This window comes from Schistocerca americana, chromosome 7 (genome assembly GCF_021461395.2).
Source record: "Schistocerca americana isolate TAMUIC-IGC-003095 chromosome 7, iqSchAmer2.1, whole genome shotgun sequence".
In the NCBI taxonomy this organism is placed as follows: Eukaryota; Metazoa; Arthropoda; class Insecta; order Orthoptera; family Acrididae; genus Schistocerca; species Schistocerca americana.
Genome location: NC_060125.1, coordinates 108,411,514 through 108,436,414, shown reverse-complemented (window position 1 = coordinate 108,436,414; position 24,901 = coordinate 108,411,514). Strand labels below are relative to the sequence as shown.

General features: G+C 43.3%; 1 protein-coding gene across 3 annotated transcripts in view; it reads left to right on the top strand.

The window, feature by feature from the left end:
• Positions 1-24,901, top strand: part of LOC124621952 (OTU domain-containing protein 7B-like) — a 103,586-nt gene that overhangs the window by 4,305 nt on the left and 74,380 nt on the right. For all 3 annotated transcript variants that reach the window (XM_047147474.1, XM_047147471.1, XM_047147473.1), the window contains exons 3-4: positions 805-978; positions 2,915-3,082. In XM_047147474.1, coding sequence (XP_047003430.1) covers positions 805-978; positions 2,915-3,082 — 342 coding nt within the window. The remainder of the gene's footprint in view (positions 1-804; positions 979-2,914; positions 3,083-24,901) is intronic.

Genomic DNA, 24,901 nt, shown 5'->3' with positions numbered 1-24,901 from the left:
TGTGTGAGTTACATAGGTCAAGGGTAGTGGTCGATCCTAATTTATGGGATTGGAGGCTGCTGTTGAGCTATATAGTTGGAGGGAAGTGTTCAATCTCAATGTTTGGTGGAGTATGTTGGTTTTTGTAATGGGAGATGGGATCGGGAGCTGCTGTTGAGCTATATAGGTCAAGGGAAGTGTTCGATCCCAATTTATGGGATCGGGAGCTGCTGTAGATCTATGTAGGTCAAGGGAAGTGTTTGTTCGTAATGTTTGGCGGTGCATTTTGATTTTTGTATTGGGAGATGGGATCGGGAGCTGCTGTTGAGCTATATAGGTCAAGGAAAGTGTTCGATCCCAATTTATGGGATCGGGAGCTGCTGTAGATCTATATAGGTCAAGGGAAGTGTCAGATTCCAAATAATATTGTGTTTTGTGGTATTTGGTGACTTTTGTGATGTAGATTTTTTTCGTCGTTTTGTGTGGGGGTGGGTGGCTAAATTTGTTTATATTTAGTTTCTCCCCACCCATAAACCCCCAATTTCCCACGCTTGTCTTGTTAGTCATTAGGCTTGTTGTGAAACGTACGTGTGTGTGTGTGTGTGTGTGTGTGTGTGTGTGTGTGTTTTTCAATGTATTTTCGTCTTTGATACGTATGCAATGATTTTATATCCACCATATTGGAATTGTCATTTATGGTAGTTTCCGCCATATTTGTGACGTCATGGGTCAAAGCCGGCGGGTGGGATTGGACGCTTCCGTATTTCCGGCAGAAGATATAGATATGAATATCTTTTACGTGCTGTGCTTAAATTTCTGTTACAGTGAAGAAACTTTCAAGAGGAATCTCAAGAGCAACAGACAATGTGAAGTTGGTCTCGCGTGCCCGCTCAGATATTGCTCACGAGTTTGGAGATACTGCAGTTTGCAACGTTAATCAGTTTTTCATCGAGACACCTGTATGCACTTTCACTTTGCCGGATTTGACAGTGTATCCTGGTATGAAAACACTTCACTGTTTGAAAATTAGTAATAAATCTGGATCTCTAGCAGGTAAAATGCAACTGATGATAGGAACTGGCTGATGCCATCAGTGCCCTATTGTAGGCTTTCGATTATTGTGTAAGAGGGTAGATTGAAACAAACCTATACTGGACATCTGTTTTGGCCTGTGATGTAATGACGTTCGGGAGTGTGCCATCCTGTGTGTGCAGACAGAACAAACAGTACATTGAATTTTTTGGAATTTTGGCTGTGGTGACAAACTGAACATACTGATACTAGATGTCAACTTCAGAGAGGGTGACAATTATTGAACTATATGAAAAAACAGAAATTAGTTACAACCTATGACATGCACACACTATATTCAACATGTAAACTTCACTACAGATATTTAGATCTAGGTTGTGACATGTTCTATATGCCTGGCGTCCTTGGCGTCGATATGGTGCATGACCCACTGAAATGTCGGAGCATTGATGCTGTCAATGTCATCCTGAACAGCTGTTTTCAGCTCGGCAATGGTTTTATGGTTATTGCTGTACACCATATCTTTAATTTAGCCTCACAAAAATGAGTCTCATGTGTTCAGATCTGTAGAATATGGTGGCCAATTGAGGCTCATGCCAGTGGCCTCTGGATATCCCAGAGCCAGAATGCGGTCCCTAAAATGCTCTTCCAGGACATCAAACACTCTCCTACTTTGATCTTGTTGTAATCAGGGTCACTTGGGATAATGGGGATGGAATCATCTTGCAAAACATTCACATACTAATGGTTATTCACCATGCCATCATGTAATATTGTTCAATTAGTCCATCACTGGATCATTGTACACCACACAATCGCCCATTGAGGGTGAAGAAACTTCTCAATCACAAATGTGGATTCTCAGTCCCATGAATATGCCCATTTTGCTTATTGACAAACCCATCCAAATTAAAGTGGGCTTCGTCGCTAAACCAAACCATATATGCACATACTAATTCCCATCGTGCCCCACGGTCAACTGTACAATTTAAATGTCCTAATGCAAACCTTTCAGAAGTTATGACTATATTATTTCACATAGTTCAATAATTGTAATTGTTACCCTGTATCAAAATAGAATGTTGTTTCATGTAATAGTGATATATGTGCAGAGAGAGAGAGAGAGAGAGAGAGAGAGAGAAGAAAATTGACAGTATGTCTTTCATCTAAGTTATATTAGTTTCTGGAGTGAAGTTTGTTGTGATATTGATCTTTAGTGCAGCCCGAGGTCTGTGTTAGGTTGTTGAAAGGCTACAGTTTGGTTGAGAGTGATATTGATTGCTTCAGTTAATACAGTAGGTTTACCTGTAGAGTAACCTGTGGTTTACATTAGGTTGAAAGGTGACAGTCGGATTGTGATGATACGAGAATATAATTCTTGTTAGGTTATGAGTCACTGGGATTCAGTGCGTGATTTATGTTCACCATTTTTATATTCAGGGTTAAAGCAAACGGGTTGTGCTATAGAGGTCTTTCCTACCCAGATCAGAGTGTGACTTCTTTGCTAGTTGCTTGATCTACCCTCTGATATTGCAGCATTCTTCTACAGCACCACATTTCAAAACCTTATCTTCTCCTCTTGTCTGTTCTGTTTATGATCCACATGTCACTTCTAAATAAGGCTACACTCCTGGCAAATACTTTCAGAACAGACTTCCTGACACTCAGTAGTCAGTGCTTGTTAGTGATTAATTTAGTACTTCGAATAGAGAAATGTAAAAGTTAATGGCACTGTTCTTACATTTTGAACTAGGCTATTAATCCCTACCTTGGAGTAGAGCGGGTATATGTTCGAAAGGAAGGGAAGGTCACTGCTGTAATGTGTTTATTGATAAACTTCACATAATATTATTGTCTGTAAAAATAATTACATCTAAAAATTTTTCAATTTTTTTTTCCACAGAAGATTTCCGTACATTTTTGGAAAAGGATCTGATTGAAACATCAACCCTACAGTCTTTGGAATCTGCTGGTAGACTTAATTGGTGGGTTGAGCTTGGAGCATGTCAGTCTCTGTGGCCACTTGCTACGTCTGGAGATGGAAATTGTTTGTTGCATGCTGCATCACTTGGTGAGTTGATGTAGTACTGTGGTAACACTTGTACAGTGCTTTACCAACTAAGATAAAACATATTTTTTGCTAAGTTATCTCACAGTCACTTGCAGAGGCACGTGTGGGAAAAACTGGTGCCAAATTTTACTGTTAGCCAACTCTTATGGCATGGCTCAGACATCTGCTGCTGCAGTTGCAGAAGCAACAGCCGCAGTAATAATAATACTAATATAAATAAAAATAAAAAATGACATATCATTGAATCGAGTGTACTGCAGGTGGTCTATGTTTTTCTAACACAATATTTCGGCGTCGTACCGCAGCGTCTTCATCAGGTGCTTCCTGTGACTGAAACACAGGCTGACCGTGTCCCGTATTTATGTCTGGGTGGTGTCTAACGTTCCCTACGCCATCCACTCCCACTACGACCGTGTCGGTTGGTCGCCAGATGTTCCATCTTCTGTCCGCGCCTAATTCTGCTGAAGCGGGCGCGGATGGAAGATGAAAACCTGGCGACCAACTGACATGGTCGCGCTGGAGAAAGTCAAAACGGTCACCAACAGCCAACGCAGCCTGTCGACAGTGCTAGGAACGTGCCTGGTGGGCGCGGACCTAGTAGGGTACGCTGTGAAACAGCCGCCACCAGGGAAAAGAGCGGAATCGGGCATGGACGGAAAACGGAACATCTGGCGACCAACAGACACGTTCGCAGCGGGAGCAGATGGCATAGGGAACGCTAGACACTATCCAGACATAAATACGGGACACGGTCAGCCTGTCGTTCAGTTACAGGAAGCACCTGATGAAGAAGCTGAGGTACAGTGTCGAAATGTTGTGTTAGAAAAACACAGACCACCGGCAGTACACCTGATTCAACAAGATATAATGATGATGACGACAACGATAAATCATAAGATTCAATCAACAACCACTCTCTTTCCCATTGTCGAAGAAAATAACTTGATTTTAAGGAATTGTAACTAAACAAACATACATTCACCAACCCAAGTTCTAAAGTAAAATTCATGGGAGGAACATCTCATCCTGTTTTGGTCATTACCAGCTAGCAAGTGCAACATACTGTATGCAGCCTCTTTTATATTGTTCTGGATGCAGTTATCCGAGAGTGAGTTAAGTAATTGAAAATTCAAAACTATCCAAAACCCATACAACAAGAGCAACAGAAAAATGTTACAAAATGGTATTCCTAGCCTTTGCAGATGACCTGGCCATACCAACAAATGACAAGGCCATTCTAATCAGATAGAAACCCTCAAAGAATAAAGTTAACTTTCAAATTTCCTTAAAAAAAAAAAAAAACGTTTCAGATGCTCAAAACTCAAACATTTTATACAAACTGTGGTCAAACAGAGTCCTTTACTTACAGTAGGTAGGTGGGATCCTGGAACCTAATGGGGAAGAAGAAATAGCACAGAGAATTTGTCTAAAGTGACTAAAGATGGCCTGCAGAACAACTCAATACGCCTACAGAAAAAGTTTCTCCACACGTACCAAAATAAGGCAACAAAACAGTTAGCAAACCAAAAGCCATGTATGTTTGTCACTCTCTCGCCATTCATAAAAGGCAATGTGGATAACCTCCTGAAGAAAGAGTAACATAAAATTATGAGGAAGACTCTTGCCCCAATAAAACAGAAAGTGGCTATTGACTGATGATCCAGGAAACAACAGAAAACTTCAACACAGGTATTGCAAAGAGAAGATTAAACTTTTGTGGGCCCATTCACTCCCTACCAGCAACAATACTTAACTACAAAATTTTAATACAAACAGATTGACAGGACAGAAGATTATACTTTGGATTCCATGAGTCAGAAAAGATCTAGGAAGAAACCATATAAACTCCCCTGAAGTATAGACCAACTTGTATGGACAAAAAATTGAGAGATGAGAAGTGCATCCAGGGAGTGGGACTACAAAGGAAATGGGAACAAAGTGGGGTGAAGAAAGAAAGAAAGAAAAATTCATGAAGGAAAATTTAGAGCTGCAGGGAAACTGGGAAACTCAGAGCATTGAATCATAAAGCTCTGCTTATCCAGTGGTGGCCAAACATACCCAGTATTATTATTGTAGTAGTAGTAGTAGTAGTAGTAGTAGTAGTAGTATCTTTGATATTGATTTGCATTAGGATTTTTGAACATATACCGTGTAGGGTTATAAAGAAGCACTTCAAAGAAAAGTGTATCACATAACCAACTTGGGTTCAGGAAACATCATTCTTGCGAAGCATAACTAGCTCTTTATTCACCCGAAGTAATGGGTGCTCTTGACAGGTATCATAAGTTGATTCCATATTTCTAGATTTCCAGGAAGTTCTTGGCACCATTCTTCACAAGCATCTTCTAATCAAATTGTGTGTCTATGGAGTATCATCTCAGTTGTGTGAAGAGATTTGTGATTTCCTGTCAGAAAGTTCACAGTTCGTAGTAATAGAGGGGAAGTCATAGAGTGAAACAGAATTGACTTCTGTGCTTCACCAAGGATGTTCGTAATCTATGTAAATGATCTAGGAGAAAACCTGAGCAGATAGTGCGTCATTTACCATCTAGTAAAGTCATCAGAAAATAAAAACTAATTGCAGAATGAGTTGCACAAGATATCTGCATAGTGCGAAAAGTGGCAACTGACCCTAAACTATAAAAAATGAGAGGTCCCGCACATGAATACTGAGAAAATCCATTAAATTTCAGTTACACGGTAAATCACATGAATTCAATGGTTGTTGATGTAATAAAATTCCTAGGAATTACAGTTAAGAACAACTTAAATTGGAACCACCACATAGAAAATCTTGTGAAGAATATTTTGAAGAATCAGCCTCAGTAGCGAAAATTTTCTGGTCTTTACCAGGTTTCAGCTAAATTAATCTAGCCTTCTTCACAAGCATAAAATTATTATAACATGCCAGAGTAAGGCACAGTCAACATTAAAATTGAAACCTATAGTACCGTGGTACCATGTCTAATTAAAACTTCTTAACTGAAGTCCAGCCCCAGCATCTCTTCACCACACAGTCGGTTGGCAGTGGCAACTACGTTACTGCAGGGGCTGGACTTCAGTTAAGTGGTTTTAATTGGACATGGTACCACAGTACTATAAGTTTTAATTTTAATGTTGACTGTGCCTTACCCTTGCAGTTTATAGTAATATTATGCTTCTGAAGAAGGCTAGATTAATTTAGCCAAAACCTGGTAAAGACCGGAAAATTTGCGCGACTGAGGCTGATTCTTCAAATTATTAGTCTATCACAGTTGCTGACGGGGCTGCAATATGCTAGAAATTCTTGTGGAGAAGGTGAACCAAAGACTACCTTCTAGTGACAGAAGTGTTAGAACTTCAAGTTTAACACATATATTTCGGAACGACACAACAACACATATAAGTCACAGAGTAAGTTGACAAGTAAGACATGTGTACACGTTAGCGTTCAAATGAGCACTGAGTCCCAGTCTATGGGCCGCTGCTCAGCTGGCCGCTTAGGTGGCGCAGCTGCTGCATGGCTGGCAGACAGTGCCGCACGTAGAGGATGCGTGTAATTGCGCGGCGACACTTTGAATGATCGGCGAGTCACAACACTTTTCCCCCCCTATGACATTGTTGCACTGGTCTTGATGGAGGTGTCCTGGAGATGGCTAACGTCCATAGGAGTTGTTTGACTCGCCGTAAAGTCTCGAGGAGGAGGCTTCCCGTACGGACGGAAGTGTCCCCGATGATAACGGGTCGAGATGACAGCAGACGTAGGGGTCGAATCTGCTGGGGCCCCATGCACAAATCTGCCCGTTGCGGCAAGTCCAGTTGATATGACAGGAGACATGGGCGATGTGTCGGCGTCCGTTGGAGGAGGAGGTGAGTAGATTTGCTCTGACAGAGGATGGTCCTCTGGTTCCTGCTTGGGCACGTCTCCTGGTGGCGTCCGTTCTGGTGCTGGCATCGCAATGACGGTGAGAGGGCTGCGTTGTGAGTATTGAGAGATGCCAAGATCCCGAGCATCAGGTAGAGCCAAAGGTGGTGTGGCGGCATTCGGAACAGGCGTTGCTGGCACCCGAGGCCGAAGCTGGTCCGAATGATGCACTGCAACATCCGTGTCCGTCTGGATTTCATACAGGCGTCTGCCACGGTGTCTTAAGATGCGGCGCGGGCTCCATTTTGGCCGCCTGCCGTATCCCCGTACCCAGACGAGGTCGTCGGCGGTGAACCGGTCAAGTAAAGGCACCCGCGGCCGTGAGGTGGGAGGCCGCAGAAGATGAAGTAGCGTGCGGGGCTGTCGGCCATGTAAGAGCTCAGCCGAGCTGTGGTCGCCCATGGGGGTGAAACGGTAAGACACCAGAAACTGGATAAGCGCATCATCAGCAGCAGAAGAAGTCAGAAGTTTCCGCATCTGAGCCTTAAATGTGCGAACCAGTCGTTCAGCCTCACCGTTGGATTGTGGATGGAATGGCGGGGCCGTGACATGCGTAACGCCGTGACGAGCACAAAAATCCACAAATTCGGAAGAGGCAAATTGCGGACCATTATCAGTAACAAGAGTAGAGGGGAGGCCTTCCAAAGAAAAAATGTGGGCGAGAGCACTGGTGGTTGCCGCGGTGGTAGGCGACGTGCAACGGACAATGAAAGGAAAGTTAGAGTAGGCGTCAATTACGAGGAGCCAATAAGTACCTAAAAAGGGTCCCGCAAAGTCAGCATGAATGCGCTCCCAGGGCTTCTCAGGCGAAGGCCACGGTGACAAAGATGACTTCGGGGCAGCGGCCTGTGACGCTCAAGGGCCGCAGGCAGCAACCATGTGTGCTATTTCAGAGTCGATGCCAGGCCAGTACACATGACGGTGCGCCAGAGATTTTGTGCGAGACACACCCCAGTGCCGTTGGTGAAGGAGGCGCAAGACCGAAGCACGCAAAGACGCAGGTACCACAACACGCGGCGAAGCATTGTCAGTGGAGAGGAGGATAACACCATCCCTAGCCGTGAGGCAGTAGCGCAAAGTGTAGTAGTTCTGCAACGGATCAGAAGTCTTAACGGATGGGTGATCTGGCCAACCCTACTGAATGCAGCGTAAAACCCGGGAGAGAGTAGGGTCAGAACCCGCAGCAGCCGCCAGCCTGTCCCCAGTGATGGGGAACCCGTCCACAACCCGCTGCTCGGCAACATCCAGGTGGAAACACAAAAGTTCGTCCCTATCGAATGCCTGATCAGAACCCATGGGAAAGCGAGACAGAGCATCAGCATTCGCATGTTGATCCGTTGGCCGGAAATGAATCTCATAATTGAAACGGGACAAGTAAAGAGCCCAACGCTGGAGGCGGTGTGCAGCCTTGTCGGGAAGTGACGTTGATGGATGAAGCAAGGAAACGAGTGGTTTGTGATCCGTAACAAGATGAAATTTTGAGCCATAGAGAAAAACACCGAACTTATGAAGAGCATAAATGATGGCCAAAGCTTCTTTCTCAATTTGAGAATACTTTTGTTGGGCATCCATGAGCGCTTTGGAGGCATAAGCAATGGGTTGTTCCGAACCGTCAGAAAAACGGTGCACAAGGACTGCACCGACCCTGTATTGAGAGACGTCTGTGGCAAGAACAAGGTGTTGGCCAGGTCGATAAGTAGCCAGGCACGGGGCCTGTTTCAGCATAGTCTTCAACTTCTGGAAAGCCCCTTCACATGACGCGGACCAGTGAAAAGGCACGTTTTTATGCAACAGGCGATGCAACGGCTGAGCCACAGAAGCCGCAGACGGTAAAAACTTGTGATAGTATGCTATTTTCCCCATGAAGGCCTGCAGTTCCTTAACAGATGTAGGGCAAGTAAGGGCATCGATCGCAGCGACAGTTTGTTGAAGCGGACGAATACCATCCCGAGAGAGTTGAAACCCCAAGTACGTGATAGATGCCTGAAAAAAATTGCGATTTCTGAAGATTACACTTAAGATCGGTAGTTTGTAAGACATGAAAACGTGTGCGGAGATTTTGAAGATGTTCTTCAGTGGTGGAACCAATGACAACAATGTCGTCCATGTAATTGATACACCCAGGGACAGGGAGCAATAATTGTTCCAAGAATTGCTGAAAGAGAGCAGGGGTGCTAGCAATCCCGAATGGCTAGCGTTGGTATTGATAGAGGCCGAAAGGTGTGTTAAGGACCAGAAACTGCCGGGAAGCAGCGTCGAGAGGAAGTTGTTGATAAGCTTCTGACAGGTCAATTTTAGGAAAATACTGGCCTCCAGCAAGTTTAGGGGCATAGGGTAAGTGTCGATGAGGCATTGAGCATTTACAGTGGCTTTGAAATCGCCACAGAGACGAATATCACCATTTGGCTTAGCAACTACGACGACAGGAGAGGACCACTCACTGGAAGTGACAGGAAGCAAGACCCCTGAAGCAGTGAGACGATCCAACTCCCGTTTTACCCGATCACGAAGGGCCACAGGAATGGGCCGAGCCCGAAAAAACTTAGGCCGAGCAGTGGGTTTGAGCGTGATATGAGCTTCAAAGTCGTTTGCACGGCCTAACCCAGGAGAAAAAAGGGACGAAAATGTCGTCGACAAGGAATCCAGTTGAACATAAGGAATAGCATCAGAGACAATATTGACAGAGTCATCAATGGATAACCCAAAAACGCGAAAGGCATTGAAACCAAATAGATTTTCTGCGTTGCTCTGGTCGACCACAAATATGGGAACAGTGCGAACGATGGATTTGTAAGATACCTCAGCATTAAACTGTCCCAAGAGAGAAATCTTCTGTTTATTGTACGTCCGTAATTGCCGAGTGACGGGGGACAGGAGTGGAGAACCCAGCTGAAGATACGTCTGAGAATTAATTATAGTGGCAGCAGAACCGGTATCCACTTGCGTGCGAACATCTCGACCAAGGATTTGGACAGTGAGGAATAACTTCCCTGAAAGGGAAGAAGTGCAATTGACAGACAACACAGAATCAGAATCAGCGTCATGTTCAGGAACATCATGTATGCGGTTGTATTTGCAAACGGAAGATACATGACCTTTCTTTTTGCAATTGTGACACACAGCCCAACGTTGGGGACAATCCTCGTGTGAATGTTTCGTAAAACACCGCGGACATGAAGGAAGTTGCCGGCGGTTTTGCTGCAGTTTCTTAGCGGGTTGTTTACGCCTAGGCCGAGGCTGCGCGTGGGAGCGCACTGCGGCCACGTCGGCTGGCTGGGACACGCCGCACGCGTCGTCAACAGCGCACAGAGGTTGTATTTCCCCGACATCACTCCACGCCTCTATTTGTGCCCCAGCGGCGCGAGAAATTTCAAAAGACTGCGCAATGGAGAGAACTTCATCTAGAGTCGGATTCGCCAACTGAAGGGCACGTTGCCGAACTTCTTTGTCGGGCGCTGACCGGATAATAGTATCCCGTACCATGGAATCGGCATAGGATTCTTTGTGAACGTCAGTAACAAATTGGCACTTCCGACTGAGGCCATGAATTTCAGCAGCCCAAGCGCAATAGGATTGATTTGGTTGTTTTTGACAACTATAAAAGGCAACACGAGAGGCTACCACATGCGTTTGCTTATGAAAATAGACAGACAGAAGTGAGCACATTTCAGCAAGGGACAAAGACGCAGGATCCTTCAAAGGAGCCAATTGCGACAACAACCGATACATTTGAGGTGAAATCCAGGAAAGGAACAGAGACTTACATGGTTGTTCGTCCGTGACATGAAATGCCAAGAAGTGCTGTCGAAGACGTTTTTCATAATCAGACCAGTCTTCCACCTTCTCGTCGTAAGGAGGAAAAGGAGGTATAGCCAACGACGAGAAACGCCCCGCATTTGACGCTGTGACGAAATCGCGAATCGCCGCTGTTAGAAGCGTTTGCTGTTCAAGGAGATTTTGCAATAGTTGCTCGACAGTAGCCATGGAACCCTGTGAGTCAACGGTGAAAAGGAAAAATCCCATGCTCGTCGCCAATTGTTAGAATTTCAAGTTTAACACATATATTTCAGAACGACACAACAACACATATAAGTCACAGAGTAAGTTGACAAGTAAGACATGTGTACACGTTAGCATTCGAATGAGCACTGAGTCCCAGTCTAGCGGCCGCTGCTCGGCTGGCCGCTTAGGTGGCGCAGCTGCCGCATGGCTGGCAGACAACGCCGCACGTGGAGGACGCGCGTAATCGTGCGGCGGCACTTTGAGTGATCGGCGAGTCACAACAAGAGGACTGAGAAGGTGCAACAGATCTGCTACTTTTGCCTGTCCTCTTCTGGAGTATTGCTGTGCGGAATAATATTCTTAACCAATAAGAATGACGGAAGGCATTGAAAAAGTTCAAAGAAGAAATGGTAGAGGGTGTCATGAATACAATGTGGAATGGCAATAGAAATGTGATAAATGTTCAATGTGACCACCATTGGCTGCACAACAAACATCAATGAGGTAACGAAACTCGTCCCACACATGCGAAAGAGTGTCTGCTGTTACTGAGTGCATGGCAGCAGTGATCCGGTTCCGCATATCGATCAGAGTGGTAGGTAGAGGCAGGATGTAAACAGCTTCCTTCACATAACCTGATAAGAAATAGTCACAGGGTGTGAGATCAGGAGATCTCGGTGGCCAGAAGTGCAGAGCAATGTCCTCAAGTCCCCTGTGACCGATGCAGTGCTGAGGAAGGGAGTCATTCAAAAAGCTTCATACATCATGGTGCCAATGAGGCTGAGCTCCATCCTGTTGGAAAATGAACCCTGGGAATCTTCCATAACTTGGGGGAACAGGCATTGTTCCAACATGACCAGGTATGTAATTCCAGTTACAGTTCTTTCCACAAAGAAAAATGATCCATAAACCTTTGTTTGGGATATGGCATAGAATATGTTGATCTCTGTTGAGTTTCAATGATGAATGTGGATTTTCCAAATCTCATAGAAGAACATTGCATCTGTTGAATTTTCCACTTAGATGGAACGTCACTTCATCGCTAAAAATTACACTCTGTAGAAATGCATTATCCTCCATCTTTGCTAGCACAAAAACACAAAAAATGAGATGCTTCTCTTTGTCATTGGGGTTGAGAGCCTCCACAGGTTGTAATTGGTAGGGCTTGTACAGCGAATGCCATGTCAGTACTTTCCTTACAGTTGGCTCTATTGGTAGACTTACTGGAATTGCACACACAACTTTCTTGAATCTGTCGGACATCATCCTCTGACAAACGAGGTCGGGTTGTGCTTTCTCCTTTGCACACACTACCAGTCTGTTTAAATTGCTTAAACCAACGGCTAATTCTTTTGCAAGTTGTGGTTGAATACCGAATGGGGTATGAAATGCCTGCTGCACTGCAATTTGCGTCTCACTTTTCGTGAACTCAAGAACACAGAACCTTGTGATCCACAGTTGTCATCTCACTCACAACTGACAGTGAAATTGAGTGTAGGCCCTATTGCCATGCGAACTCTACCGAATGCTTCTGAAACCATCACCGCCCGCCTGCTTCCTCTTTTCATTGGTAGAAAGCTTGTTTGTTTTGGATTTGTACTTGAATACATACAAATTTTTGAAAATGGGTCCATCATTTAGAATAACCCTGTATAACAAAATAGAAAGGACAGTTGGGCCCTAGTGCGTGGTGACAGCAGCCGTGTGTGTGTCGTATTGTGTGACTTTGTGTGTGTTTTCTGTTTCGGAAGAAGGATCTTGTCTGAAGGCTTTATTATTTTAGCAGTCTTTTTCATTGTATCATTCTGTAGATCAGTGCTGCCACTGTGTGTGGGACAAACAGGAAATCCAGGAAAAATGTGTCAATTTTTTATCTCAGAAAAACCTGTGATTTTTTTAGAATTCCGGCAATTTTTCATTGTTCTACTTTCAGTTAATTTTTTTTCTAATTTTGATTAGTAGTAACTGATACTCTAAGAATTTTACTTAAGCCCACTACTATAGAATTGTATTGCAGCAATAGAACATAAATGAGAGACTAACACCAAAATAAAACTTTAGTTGAAAAAAAAAGTTGCATTTCCAATAACAAAACACAATCCACACACAATGCTCTGCCGACAGCAAAATGTATCAAAGGCTTTAGGATGCAGACCACGGAATACTTCATAACAAAACATTGCTTTTGATGAGTGCTTACATTTCTAACAGGTCACAGGAAAATATTGCGAATGTTGGTGTGAGAGGTGTCATTTTTAAAGTAAATTTCCTTTTACACAAGATGAATTAAGTTATGTCTGACGAATTTCTTAAAACATGGAATGTTTGACTCTCATTCAAAACTTAACACTTTGAGGGCCAAACACTTAGAAAATTTCAGGCCCAGAAGACTAGCCATTTATGCTATTATTTAAAATTTTAATGGCAGGTATCTGAAAGTGTAATGCATGAAAAAAAAGGTCCAATATTATATATGAAATCTTAGCTTTTGTTTTAGATGTACTGTATATATACTAATTTAAACCATTAACTTCTCCTGTTTCTGTGTTTGTGTGGCTGTCATTGCTGATGAAATCATCAGGCATGTGCCATAGCTGGCTGACAAAAGCATATCACTCAGCACAATCTCGATTTCAGCACTTAGGAAGTTACTGTTCTGTATTTGGTGGAATGCATATTTATACATTTGTAATATGAAAATATGCATTGTACATGATGCCACGCATCAAAGACCTCTCCCAGGTGTGTTATTTTTTTGCTGGGTTTCATTTCCTAAAATGCTAGAAAGTTCTACACTGGTGTATAAAACCTTCACCACTCAAAGGGTTGAGAAGTTTTACAGCACTGAGGGAATGAACATTGTCACTTAAATCAGAAAAATGTATTTTCACATGGAAAAAAGTGTATTTTTAACCAGGAAAAATCTGGGATTTTTTTTATTGTGTGCGTGGACACACTAGATTTAGGTGTTCACTTTTTCCGTGTGATGTTAGAGAGTGGAACTCTTGAAGAAGTAATCTGAAAATGGTTCCATGTCTTCTCTGTCAAGCAGATAGATGTAGAGTAGTAGTAGTAGTAGTAGTAGTAGTAGTAGTAGTAATCAAAGTCAGTAACTGTCTAGTAAAAAGCTTATCTAGAGTTGATTATTGATTTGATGTGGCCAACTGTGAATTCATCTCCTGTGCCCTCGCATTCGGGAGGACGACGGTTCAATCCCGTCTCCGGCCATCCTGATTTAGGTTTTCCATGATTTCCCTAAATCGTTTCAGGCAAATGTCGGGATGGTTCCTTTGAAAGGGCACGGCCGATTTCCTTCCCAATCCTTCCCTAACCCGAGCTTGCGCTCCGTCTCTAATGACCTCGTTGTCGACGGGACGTTAAACACTAACCACCACCACCACCATCTCCTGTGCCAACCTTCTCATGATGGAGTAGCAGTTGCAACCAACATCCTCAATTATTTGCTAGATGTATTCCAACCTCGGTCTTTCTCTATAGATTTTACCCTCTAGTACCATGGAAGTTATTCACTGATGTCTTAACGGATTTTCTGTCATTGTGTCTCTTCTTGTTGTATTTTCCATCCATCCATTCCTTTCCTTGTCGATTCTGTGGCGATCATGATTTTCGACAGTCTATAACACCACATGCGAAACATTCTCGGTATTCTTTCCATGTCAGTTCGAGATAAAATCTTGAGCTTTCAACGATAATCTCAATCATCATCGTCGGGAGCAACTGACTGTTCTCATACTCTCATTCTATAACACCATATCTCAAATGCTTAGGTTCTCTTCTGTTCCAGTTTTCTCACAGTCTGTGTTTCACTACCAGACAGTGATGTGTTCTAAATGTAAATTCTCAGTAATTTCAGGCACAGATAAAGGCCTATGTTTGATACTCGTAGATTTCTCTTGGCCAGTGGTAATCTGCTTTTTATGTCGTCGTTGCTCTGTCTGTCATGGGTTATTTTGCTGCTTTGTGATCCCCAGTTTTGATGTTAAGCTTATTTTGTTCTCGTTTCTGCTACTTATCATTACTTTGGTCTTTCTTTGATTTACTTTCAATCCAATATGTACTAATTAGACTGTTCACTCCAGTCAACGGGTGCTGTATGTAATTCTTCTTCACTTCCACAGAGGTTAGTAATGCCAGCAGCAAATCTTATCACTGGTATCCTTTCATGCTAAATTTTAATTCTGCTCTTGAAGCTTTCTTTAATTCCTGTAATTGCTCCTGTGATGCGTAGACTGAACAGTAGGGGCGAAAGACACTTTTGCAAGAGGCCACTTGTGAGGATGAGCGCGGAGTCAGATTTCACACACTGGCACTCGGCTATATCCCTGTCCTACGTCATTTTTCATCTGAGCACTTCGTTCTTGGTCTTCCGTGAACATAGGGGTTTTGTTACGATTATATTGCTGAATTTCATTTTGACCATATGTGGCTGCATTAATAAAAATACTGGCAGAAGCTAGTTATTCTCAAGTGAGACTGATAGATAACACAGCCTTTGCATGACATAATAAGATTGGTGCCACTAATCCAGTCAAACATGTGTGCTTAAATGAGCTGTCATTGCTATAATGGCTAATGAGGTATATCAAGACTTATTGTTGTAACATTAATGTTAGAAAGACACTTGTGGAGTAAAAAAGAAAAGAAAAATCAAATTTACTACCATAATAACATGTAGTATGACTAATTATTCAGTACTACTTTTAAGTTCCCAAGGGATTATTGAATGAATTTAGCAGCATAATTTGATGCCACATCTGAAAATACATAGATGTTTAGAGTTGCCAGACAGTTCCTGCAATGTATCCAAGTCTGATTTTTGCTAGCAGTGAGGAAAACATATTTTTCTAGCCGGAGCCGTAGTTTGTATTTGTTAAGTTGAGTCTACGTTATGTTACTGTTTATACACGCGCTGTGCTGCTGGACGATCGGAGACAATATGCAGTCATCCACTAAGCAGAGAGTATTGTCCACCAGCATAGGTACACCATATGCACTGAGTTGAAATCAAGAGTTTTTTTTTTTATTTCTTGGAAGCTACAAGGATGTGCACAAGAGTGTAAATAATTTCTTTCTATAAGTGTTCAGTTTAATCCACTTGGTCTGAAATTGATATTTTGACCTTGATTCTGCACCTTGAATGAGGAATCGTAGGTATCTCCACAAGGAACACAAAGTTATTTCATTTATAAAGGAAGAGTAATCTATCCCACAGAAACTTCAGAGTTGCGTGTAACAGATTTTCATTTTGTTCATCATGTGGGAACCAAACAATATGGGAGAATTTATATAGAAGAAAGACTGAAAATAAATATATATATATATATATATATATATATATATGTGTGTGTGTGTGTGTGTGTGTGTGTGTGTGTTAAAAAAGGCACTGAATTACACTTTTGTTCATTCTGCCTCACATTATTCAGTTTCCAGTTTCAGTAAAGAGAATACGATGTACCAGTTGTTCAGATGTGATTTATTTAATTTAAAAATGTTACAGGAAGAAGTAATGCCATTATCACCTTCTTAAAATCATGCCATTAGGCACAGTCAAAAAATCTGTAAGCAAGGTATGTGCTTATTTTTGACTGTGCGTAATGACGTAATATTTTAAGAACTGATTATGGGATTCTATCTTCATAAAATAATTGTGTTTTCAAATTAAATAAATTACACAGCTGGTGCATCATATTCTCTTTCCTCTAGTGGGATCACAACTCTTTTGTGAGTATGTGCTTGGTTACCACATGTCCCAGCCTTTTCAGCACTACTTCCCTTTCTGTGCTGCAAGCCTGTGCTATCACTATCCCTTTCGCTTCTGCCCATCGGATGATCTTTCTGGTGTACATGATTCAGGACTCTGGTTTTCCATTTCGCTTCTGACACTCACTACACCTTTTCGTTAATAAATACATGGTCCCCATTGTTTGATTTGACCTGCAACCAGTTTTCCAGTCGTAGTCCTCTGACCATGCAGAGATCACACTGTTGGTGTCTGGGCTGATACCTCTCCTTGTGTATGCCAAGGAGTGACTGGAGCACGGGGACTGTAAGCAGCAAATTATTGGCCAGATAGCCATTGCAAAGGCTGGTGACACCCATGGGAAGAGACCCATTCAGTTTAGGTTGCACTATGGTGGATGACTTGCATATGAAGCAGGTAAAGCTTTCTCCCATTGGTGGTCACATGGTCCCAGCAGTCACTTCTGAAGGAAAGAACTTGATCAACATAGAGATACAATGCCAAAATGTTTCCTTCCCTGGCTAAATTGTGGGAAGAATGTAGGGCTACGTGACAAGCAAATACTCCCTCCATCCCCAATACCTTGTTTGTACAAGGCTGGATGGGGATACATTTTGGCCACAAAGTGTTTATTCCAGGGGAAGCTGCAGCCATCTCCAAAATGGAGGTTGGGTCAGTTTTGATTAAAACACAGCCTCTGCCCAGTCACGGGTGTTGCTTGCTTGTGACAACTGGGTGGCATTCTGGTGACTATCACTCCCTATAATAGTCTAAGCATGATTTAAGGCAACATTTTCCACTGTGACCACCTTTTGCACTCTGTTGATAGAGCTACACGCCAACTTGGAGTATTGAGTGTCCATAGATGGCCAAAGGACAATAGGGTTGCTACCAGAGCGTTCATCTTATCCTTTGAGAGAATTTTTTACCTTCACTTCCAAGGTAAAGGTGATGGTATAGTATCATTACCCCGCTCCCATGCGGTGCTTTGAACATAAGAATTTCAGGATAATGTTTTCGCATTGTGATGCCAGCCGAGTCTATAGGGATTGTGGACGACTGTTGCACGCTAACATTCTTTGTGCCTCTTCCCTCCCATCTGTATCAACTACAGAGAGCACCATTCTCCCTGCTCACCAGACTGCACTGTCTTTCAGAGAGAGAGGAAAAAAGTACAAGAACATAAGGCAGGAGAGACTAACATACCAAGAGGCCAATAAAAAGTGTGAGTGTCTATGCCCTGCATGTGTGACAATGTCATACACTACAACTATTATGACTTTGCCCTTTCTGCCAATGTTATTCTTTCTCCTCCATTATGCATCCTACAGCAAGCCCTCAGGACCGCTGGATTGTGCGTGCATCTCTGATGGTTGGAGGGTCTCCTCCTGCTGCTTTCTCCACACCCACTTTGGGAGCAATGTCTCCCCACCCATTGTGGATAGCGATCCCCGTCCCCCAGCCTGGAGATGCATCACACTCATCCAGCTTCTCACAACAGGAGCAGCCCGCTGGGACACTTTGGAGCAAAGTTTATGCCAGCCTGAAGCTGGATACCAGCCAGTGGCTGAAGGAGCCTCAGGCTTCTGGTTGTAGGGCTTCTCAATCTCCTTCAGTCACTGAAGCTAATTCAGAGAAGACCTCCAAGTCATTCAAATCTCTTAAAGAAAAGAAAGATGAAAAGGAAGCTGTCCAAGATGAAGGTAATTCCAGTGGCCCCCACACCACCGGATCCCCCATGTGCTGCTTCTGTGGCATCCCCCATGTGCTGCTTCTGTGGCCATGGCAGCGATCCCAATGGACCCTGAGGCCCCAAATCACATCACATAATGTGTCTTGATGCCATACCATCTCAACCAGTGGCACGGACTCTGGGACATAACTTGCCTCTCTGATCTTGTCACGTCGCAGCAAGGCAGGTTGGTCTCTTACTATCGTTTAAACAATCAGTCCACCTACCTGGATAGGTTTCTGTTTGTCTGCCCTTCACTCTGTGATGCTAGATAGTGTTTTAGCTGACAAAAGCAGCATTGACGAAAATTTGCCTAAATACGTATCATGCAAAGTCCGTCCTAAACATTCCCCGACCCATGACTATTTAAGAGTTAACACATTCAGTAGGCTTCATCTAAAGAAGTGTTCGCCATAATGTCTCATAATCTGCATGAAATACATCATGTGGAGTTTATGTAAGACATGAAATGTTCTTGTGAGAATACCTCCTAAAATAAACCACTCACAAAGCTCAAACTTTCACAAAATACTCAAGACTGTAGTTGATTTTTATTAACGACACAAGAATCAATGAAATGCATGAATTTCTTTATTTGGGTACAAATTTTATCAGCACGTTTTAACATAGATGTTTACTCTCTCGACTAAGAGAACTGAGACACCAAGCACTGCAGGAAAAGCTGAATTCCTATTGGCTAGTGTGTTAAGCAGCCAATCAGATCATCTCAAGCACTTCTATCCTTGCAGTGTCTCTGTCAGCCAATCAGAAATTTAGGCTAGAAATCTCATACTTCAATGATAACAAAACAGGATTCCTTTCCACAAAATAAATTACTAATATATTTAATACTCAATTCCCCTTCTGGCTGCCTTTTACAAAATCAAGCTCACTCGGACATAAGTCACAAATTCTTCTATTGCGCAACTACTTTCTTATGCATACATTTACATAGTTTTAATAAAATATCACATTCTCACTTTACATATGTCCTTCATTCTCTCTCCATGCCTCTTCAAAACATTCACACAACCAGAACATGATGAAATGACAATTTTCCAAAGTACTTCTAATTACATCAGAAATCTGCAGTAATGAAACCGAAGAAAATTCCAGAAAATTGTAATATAGAAACCTATCCTTATGGTTTTAGTTTCAATTGATACTATAGATGAATACGTTACAGTCCCTAACTCAGTTTCACAATGCCAGCACAGTTATTACGTGTTTTTGTTAAAAATTATATCTCTGAAAGTATTGAAGCTATTGATTTGAAATTTTAACAGTATTGTTGTGTTCTCCATAGAACTTGGTATACTATGTATGAAAAAGATTAATATTTAATAGTACTTCTTCAGGTGAATGCAGTCTATGTGTAATGTACTGCATTCATTGTTGAGCAAGTACACGTCTCGCTCAGCCCAGTAGCCTGTGCCAGTATGGGAATCAAAATCTGCTCTCCTCCCAGTTCCACAGCAAGCTACGTTTTTAATGCAAAATGAAAACTTTTAATAATTTACTAAGTTGCAGCAGAAGGGAAAGCAGAAAGGTGGAAGGAGTATATAGAGGGTCTATACAAGGGCGATGTACTTGAGGACAATATTATGGAAACGGAAGAGGATGTAGATGAAGATGAAATGGGAGATATGATACTGCGTGAAGAGTTTGACAGAGCACTGAAAGACCTGAGTCGAAACAAGGCCCCCGGAGTAGACAATATTCCATTGGAACTACTGACGGCCTTGGGAGAGCCAGTCCTGACAAAACTCTACCATCTGGTGAGCAAGATGTATGAAACAGGCGAAATACCCTCACACTTCAAGAATAATATAATAATTCCAATCCCAAAGAAAGCAGGTGTTGACAGATGTGAAAATTACCGAACTATCAGTTTAATAAGTCACAGCTGCGAAATACTAACACGAATTCTTTACAGATGAATGGAAAAACTAGTAGAAGCCAACCTCGGGAAAGATCAGTTTGGATTCCGTAGAAACACAGGAACACGTGAGGCAATACTGACCTTACGACTTATCTTAGAAGAAAGATTAAGGAAAGGCAAATCTACGTTTCTAGCATTTGTAGACTTAGAGAAAGCTTTTGGCAATGTTGACTGGAATACTCTCTTTCAAATTCTAAAGATGGCAGGGGTAAAATACAGGGAGCGAAAGGCTATTTACAATTTGTACGGAAACCAGATGGCAGTTATAAGAGTCGAGGGACATGAAAGGGAAGCAGTGGTTGGGAATGGAGTAAGACAGGGTTGTAGCCTCTCCCCGATGTTGTTCAATCTGTATATTGAGCAAGCAGTAAAGGAAACAAAAGAAAAATTCGGAGTAGGTATTAAAATTCATGGAGAAAAAATAAAAACTTTGAGGTTCGCCGACAACATTGTAATTCTGTCAGAGACAGCAAAGGACTTGGAAGAGCAGTTGAATGGAATGGACAGTGTCTTGAAAGGAGGATATAAGATGAACATCAACAAAAGCAAAACAAGGATAATGGAATGTAGTCTAATTAAGTCGGGTGATGCTGAGGGAATTAGATTAGGAAATGAGATACTTAAAGTAGTAAAGGAGTTTTGCTATTTGGGGAGCAAAATAACTGATAATGGTCGAAGTAGAGAGGATATAAAATGTAGACTGGCAATGGCAAGGAAAGCGTTTCTGAAGAAGAGAAATTTGTTAACATCGAGTATTGATTTAAGTGTCAGGAAGTCATTTCTGAAAGTATTCGTATGGAGTGTAGCCATGTATGGAAGTGAAACATGGACGATAAATAGTTTGGACAAGAAGAGAATAGAAGCTTTCGAAATGTGGTGCTACAGAAGAATGCTGAAGATTAGATGGGTAGATCACATAACTAATGAGGAAGTATTGAATAGGATTGGGGAGAAGAGAAGTTTGTGGCACAACTTGACCAGAAGAAGGGATCGGTTGGTAGGACATGTTCTGAGGCATCAAGGGATCACCAATTTAGTATTGGAGGGCAGCGTGGAGGGTAAAAATCGTAGAGGGAGACCAAGAGATGAATACACTAAGCAGATTCAGAAGGATGTAGGTTGCAGTAGGCACTGGGAGATGAAAAAGCTTGCACAGGATAGAGTAGCATGGAGAGCTGCATCAAACCAGTCTCAGGACTGAAGACCACAACAACAACAAACATGTTGCAGCACCCTCACATTATACCAACAGCATGATTTTCCAGTGAAATTGTAGTGGTTTTTAAGCTCCTCCCCTGTTTTCTGCATTGCCATACAGGAAATTGTTTTTCCAGCCACACACCCCTGCCCTCCGTGGCTGCCAGGGATATTTTAAGAATCGTGGTGATTATGATAGGATAGGGTGTAAGGTGGATTTGCACATATGTTCTAAACTCTCTATATAGCAAACTTTTGCCTCTTCACACAACTGTGTCTGTTTGGGTAAGGGCATTGCAGAATTTTACCATTTGTAATTTTTTATCTCCTGATGGTGAAGTGCCTCAGGACATATTGTCGGCAATGATTTCTCAGCCCCCCCACCTATCCTCATCTTGGGTGACTTCAGTGCCCATAACTCTTTGTGGGATGGAATCATGATCGTTGGCCCCACTAAAGACATTGAAAACTTACTGGCAGTTCTCGACCTTTGTCTCTTGATTACTGGTGCCTCTAAACTATTTAGTGTGGCACATGGAACTTAATCAGCCATTGATCTTTCTATTTGCAGCCCTGGTCTTCTCCTATCTCTACACTGGAGACTCCGCAATGACCTGTGTGGTAGCAAATGCTTCCCAATCTTACTGTCTCTACCTCAGCATTACTCCTCTGCTCAACTGCCTATATGAGGTGTCCACAATGCTGACTGGAATGCTTTCACCTCCACTGTTGTTCTGAGCTGCCCACCAAATGGAGGCATTGCTGATGCTGTCCAGAATGCAAAAGCAGCTGTTCTATCGGCAGCCAACTTGGCAATCCGCTATTTTTCGGGATTTCTCTATTGGAAAGTAGTATCTTGGAGGCCTTGGGAATCACTGAGGGCATTAGAGATGACAGGCGGGCTGTCCAATGCCATAAACAGTGTCCATTGCTCGAGCACCTCATTGCCTTTAAATGGCCCCTTGCCTGGGTCCGCCACTTAATAAAAGGACAGAAGGAAGAATGCTGGAAATGATACGTTTCCACTGTTGATCCAGTTATGCCTCCTTCACAGGTTTGGGCAGAGATCGGACACATCTATGGATACCAGTCCTCTCCAGGTGTGTTTGGTATTTCCTTGAACAGTGCTGTTTTCACTTGTCCAGTTGCTGTAGTCAAACATTTTGCTCTGCATTATGCTCTTACCTCTTCGTCTGTGAAATATCAACCTGCCTTTTGTGTCCTTAAAGAGCAGATGGAGCGATTGCACTTATCTTTCACTACACACCACCTGGAGCCCTATAATGCTCCATTCATGAGAAGAATTCTTCAGTGCCCTAGTGCTTTGACGTGATACAGCCCCAGGACCAGACCATATCCACAGTCAAATTCTTAACCACCTACCAGTGGACTGTCAGGGTCATCTTACCATCTTTAACAGTATCTGGAGCGAGAGTGAACTCCCATGTCAATGGCAGAGGAGTATAATCATCCTGATACTGAAACTAGGTAAGCATCCCCTAAAGATGGACAGCTATTGCCCAGGTAATGTCACCGGACCCAATACACCACTGTGGGGACTGACTTGCAACAAGAGCCTTTTGAACTGGCCCTGTAAACAGCCTACTCACAAAGGGAGGTCCACCATCCAAATCACAGACCCAGAACTGGAATCACAATTGCAGTTCACTTCAATGTCTTTGCTCTGAACACCAGCTTCATCTGCTGTTGCCTCTTGTCAGATAGCAATCGTGTGCATCCCCATCACGTGTACCATGACCTCAGACTTGTTGATTTATCTTTTGACCTGAAAGATTCAGTTGACTCTATGGTGTTTTGCTGTTTATTCCACTCTATGGCATTTTGCTCCCTGTTCCTGGCTCTCCACAGTGCAATTCAATGTTCAGAAGTGGTGTACACTGAAGACTCAGCAGTTAATGGATGGGCTTGTTTTCATATGCAAAAGCAAGCATAGTGAAGCGAACTATGCTCCTTGCTGAATGGATGGATTGTCTTCACTGACGAATTGATGGCCATCAAAAAAGCCCTTAGCCATTCTGGTTCTTGCACCAGCAGGATGCTTCTAATCTGCAGCGACTCCATGAGCAGCATTTAGGATACAGACCAGTGCTTACTCTTGTCACCCATTAGTCACAACTATCTGGGATATTCTTTCTGACCTCCATCAAGCTGGACAGCCAGTTGCCTTTGTTTGGACCTCTGGATATGTTGGGATCTCAGGTAATGACTGTGTGGCGAAGTAAACTACCAGGATGCTGATTTTGGAAAGGAGGCGGTGCTTTAAGTGCTGGAAGTTTGGCCATATGTCTTCCCGCTACACTTCCAGCCTCACATGTCGAGATTGCAGATGCCCATCTCATCCCGATACTCCATGTACTCCCCCTCCCATCTGTGTCAACTGTGGAGAGCACCATTCACCTTGCTCGCCAGACTGCAGGATCTTACAGAAAGAACGCAAAATCATGGAATATAAGACCCTGGACCGACTGACTTACACTGAGGCTAAGTGGAAATTTGAACGGCTACATCCCGTGCGCATGATGGCATCTTATGCCTCCACTGTCACTCCTGCTCCAGCTCCTTTAGCTGCACCACAAACAGTCAGCTCTCAGAGGACCTCACCCGCCCCCTTGACGATGGGGGGGCCCTTCTCTCGCTGTTGCTCCCACACCATCTACCTTGTGAGCAGCACCCACTAAACCACCGGGGACACCAGTCCCCACTTCTAAGCCGGAGAAGCGTAAGTCTTCTTCGGCTTCTCTCGCTCGGAAGGGATCCCTTGTGTCACTCCCTTCCCAGGTGCTCCATCGGAGGCAGCAGGTGACCCAGAGGCATAATCTGCCTTCCCAGTCCCGTCATGCCTTTCTCAGCCATGGACAATTCCATCCTCCAGTGGAACTGCAGCGGTTTCTTCCACCATCTAGCTGAGCTCCGACAACTTATCAGCCTTCGCCCTTTCTTCTGCATTGCTCTTCAGGAAACTTGGTTTCCAGCAATGCGAACCCCCGCCCTCTGTGACTATCGGGGTTATTATAAGAACCGGGCAGCTTATGAAATGGTGTCTGGTGGCGTCTGCATATATGTCCTTAACTCTCTTCACAGCGAGTCTGTCCCTCTACAAACAGCTTTAGAGGCTGTCTCGGTTCGGGTGTGGACGCCACAGGCTGTTACCGTCTGCAGTCTTTACCTTCCACCGGATGGTGATGTCGCGCAGCATGTCTTGGCTGCGCTGATAGCCCAATTGCCGCCACCTTTCTTCTTACTGGGTGACTTCAACGCCC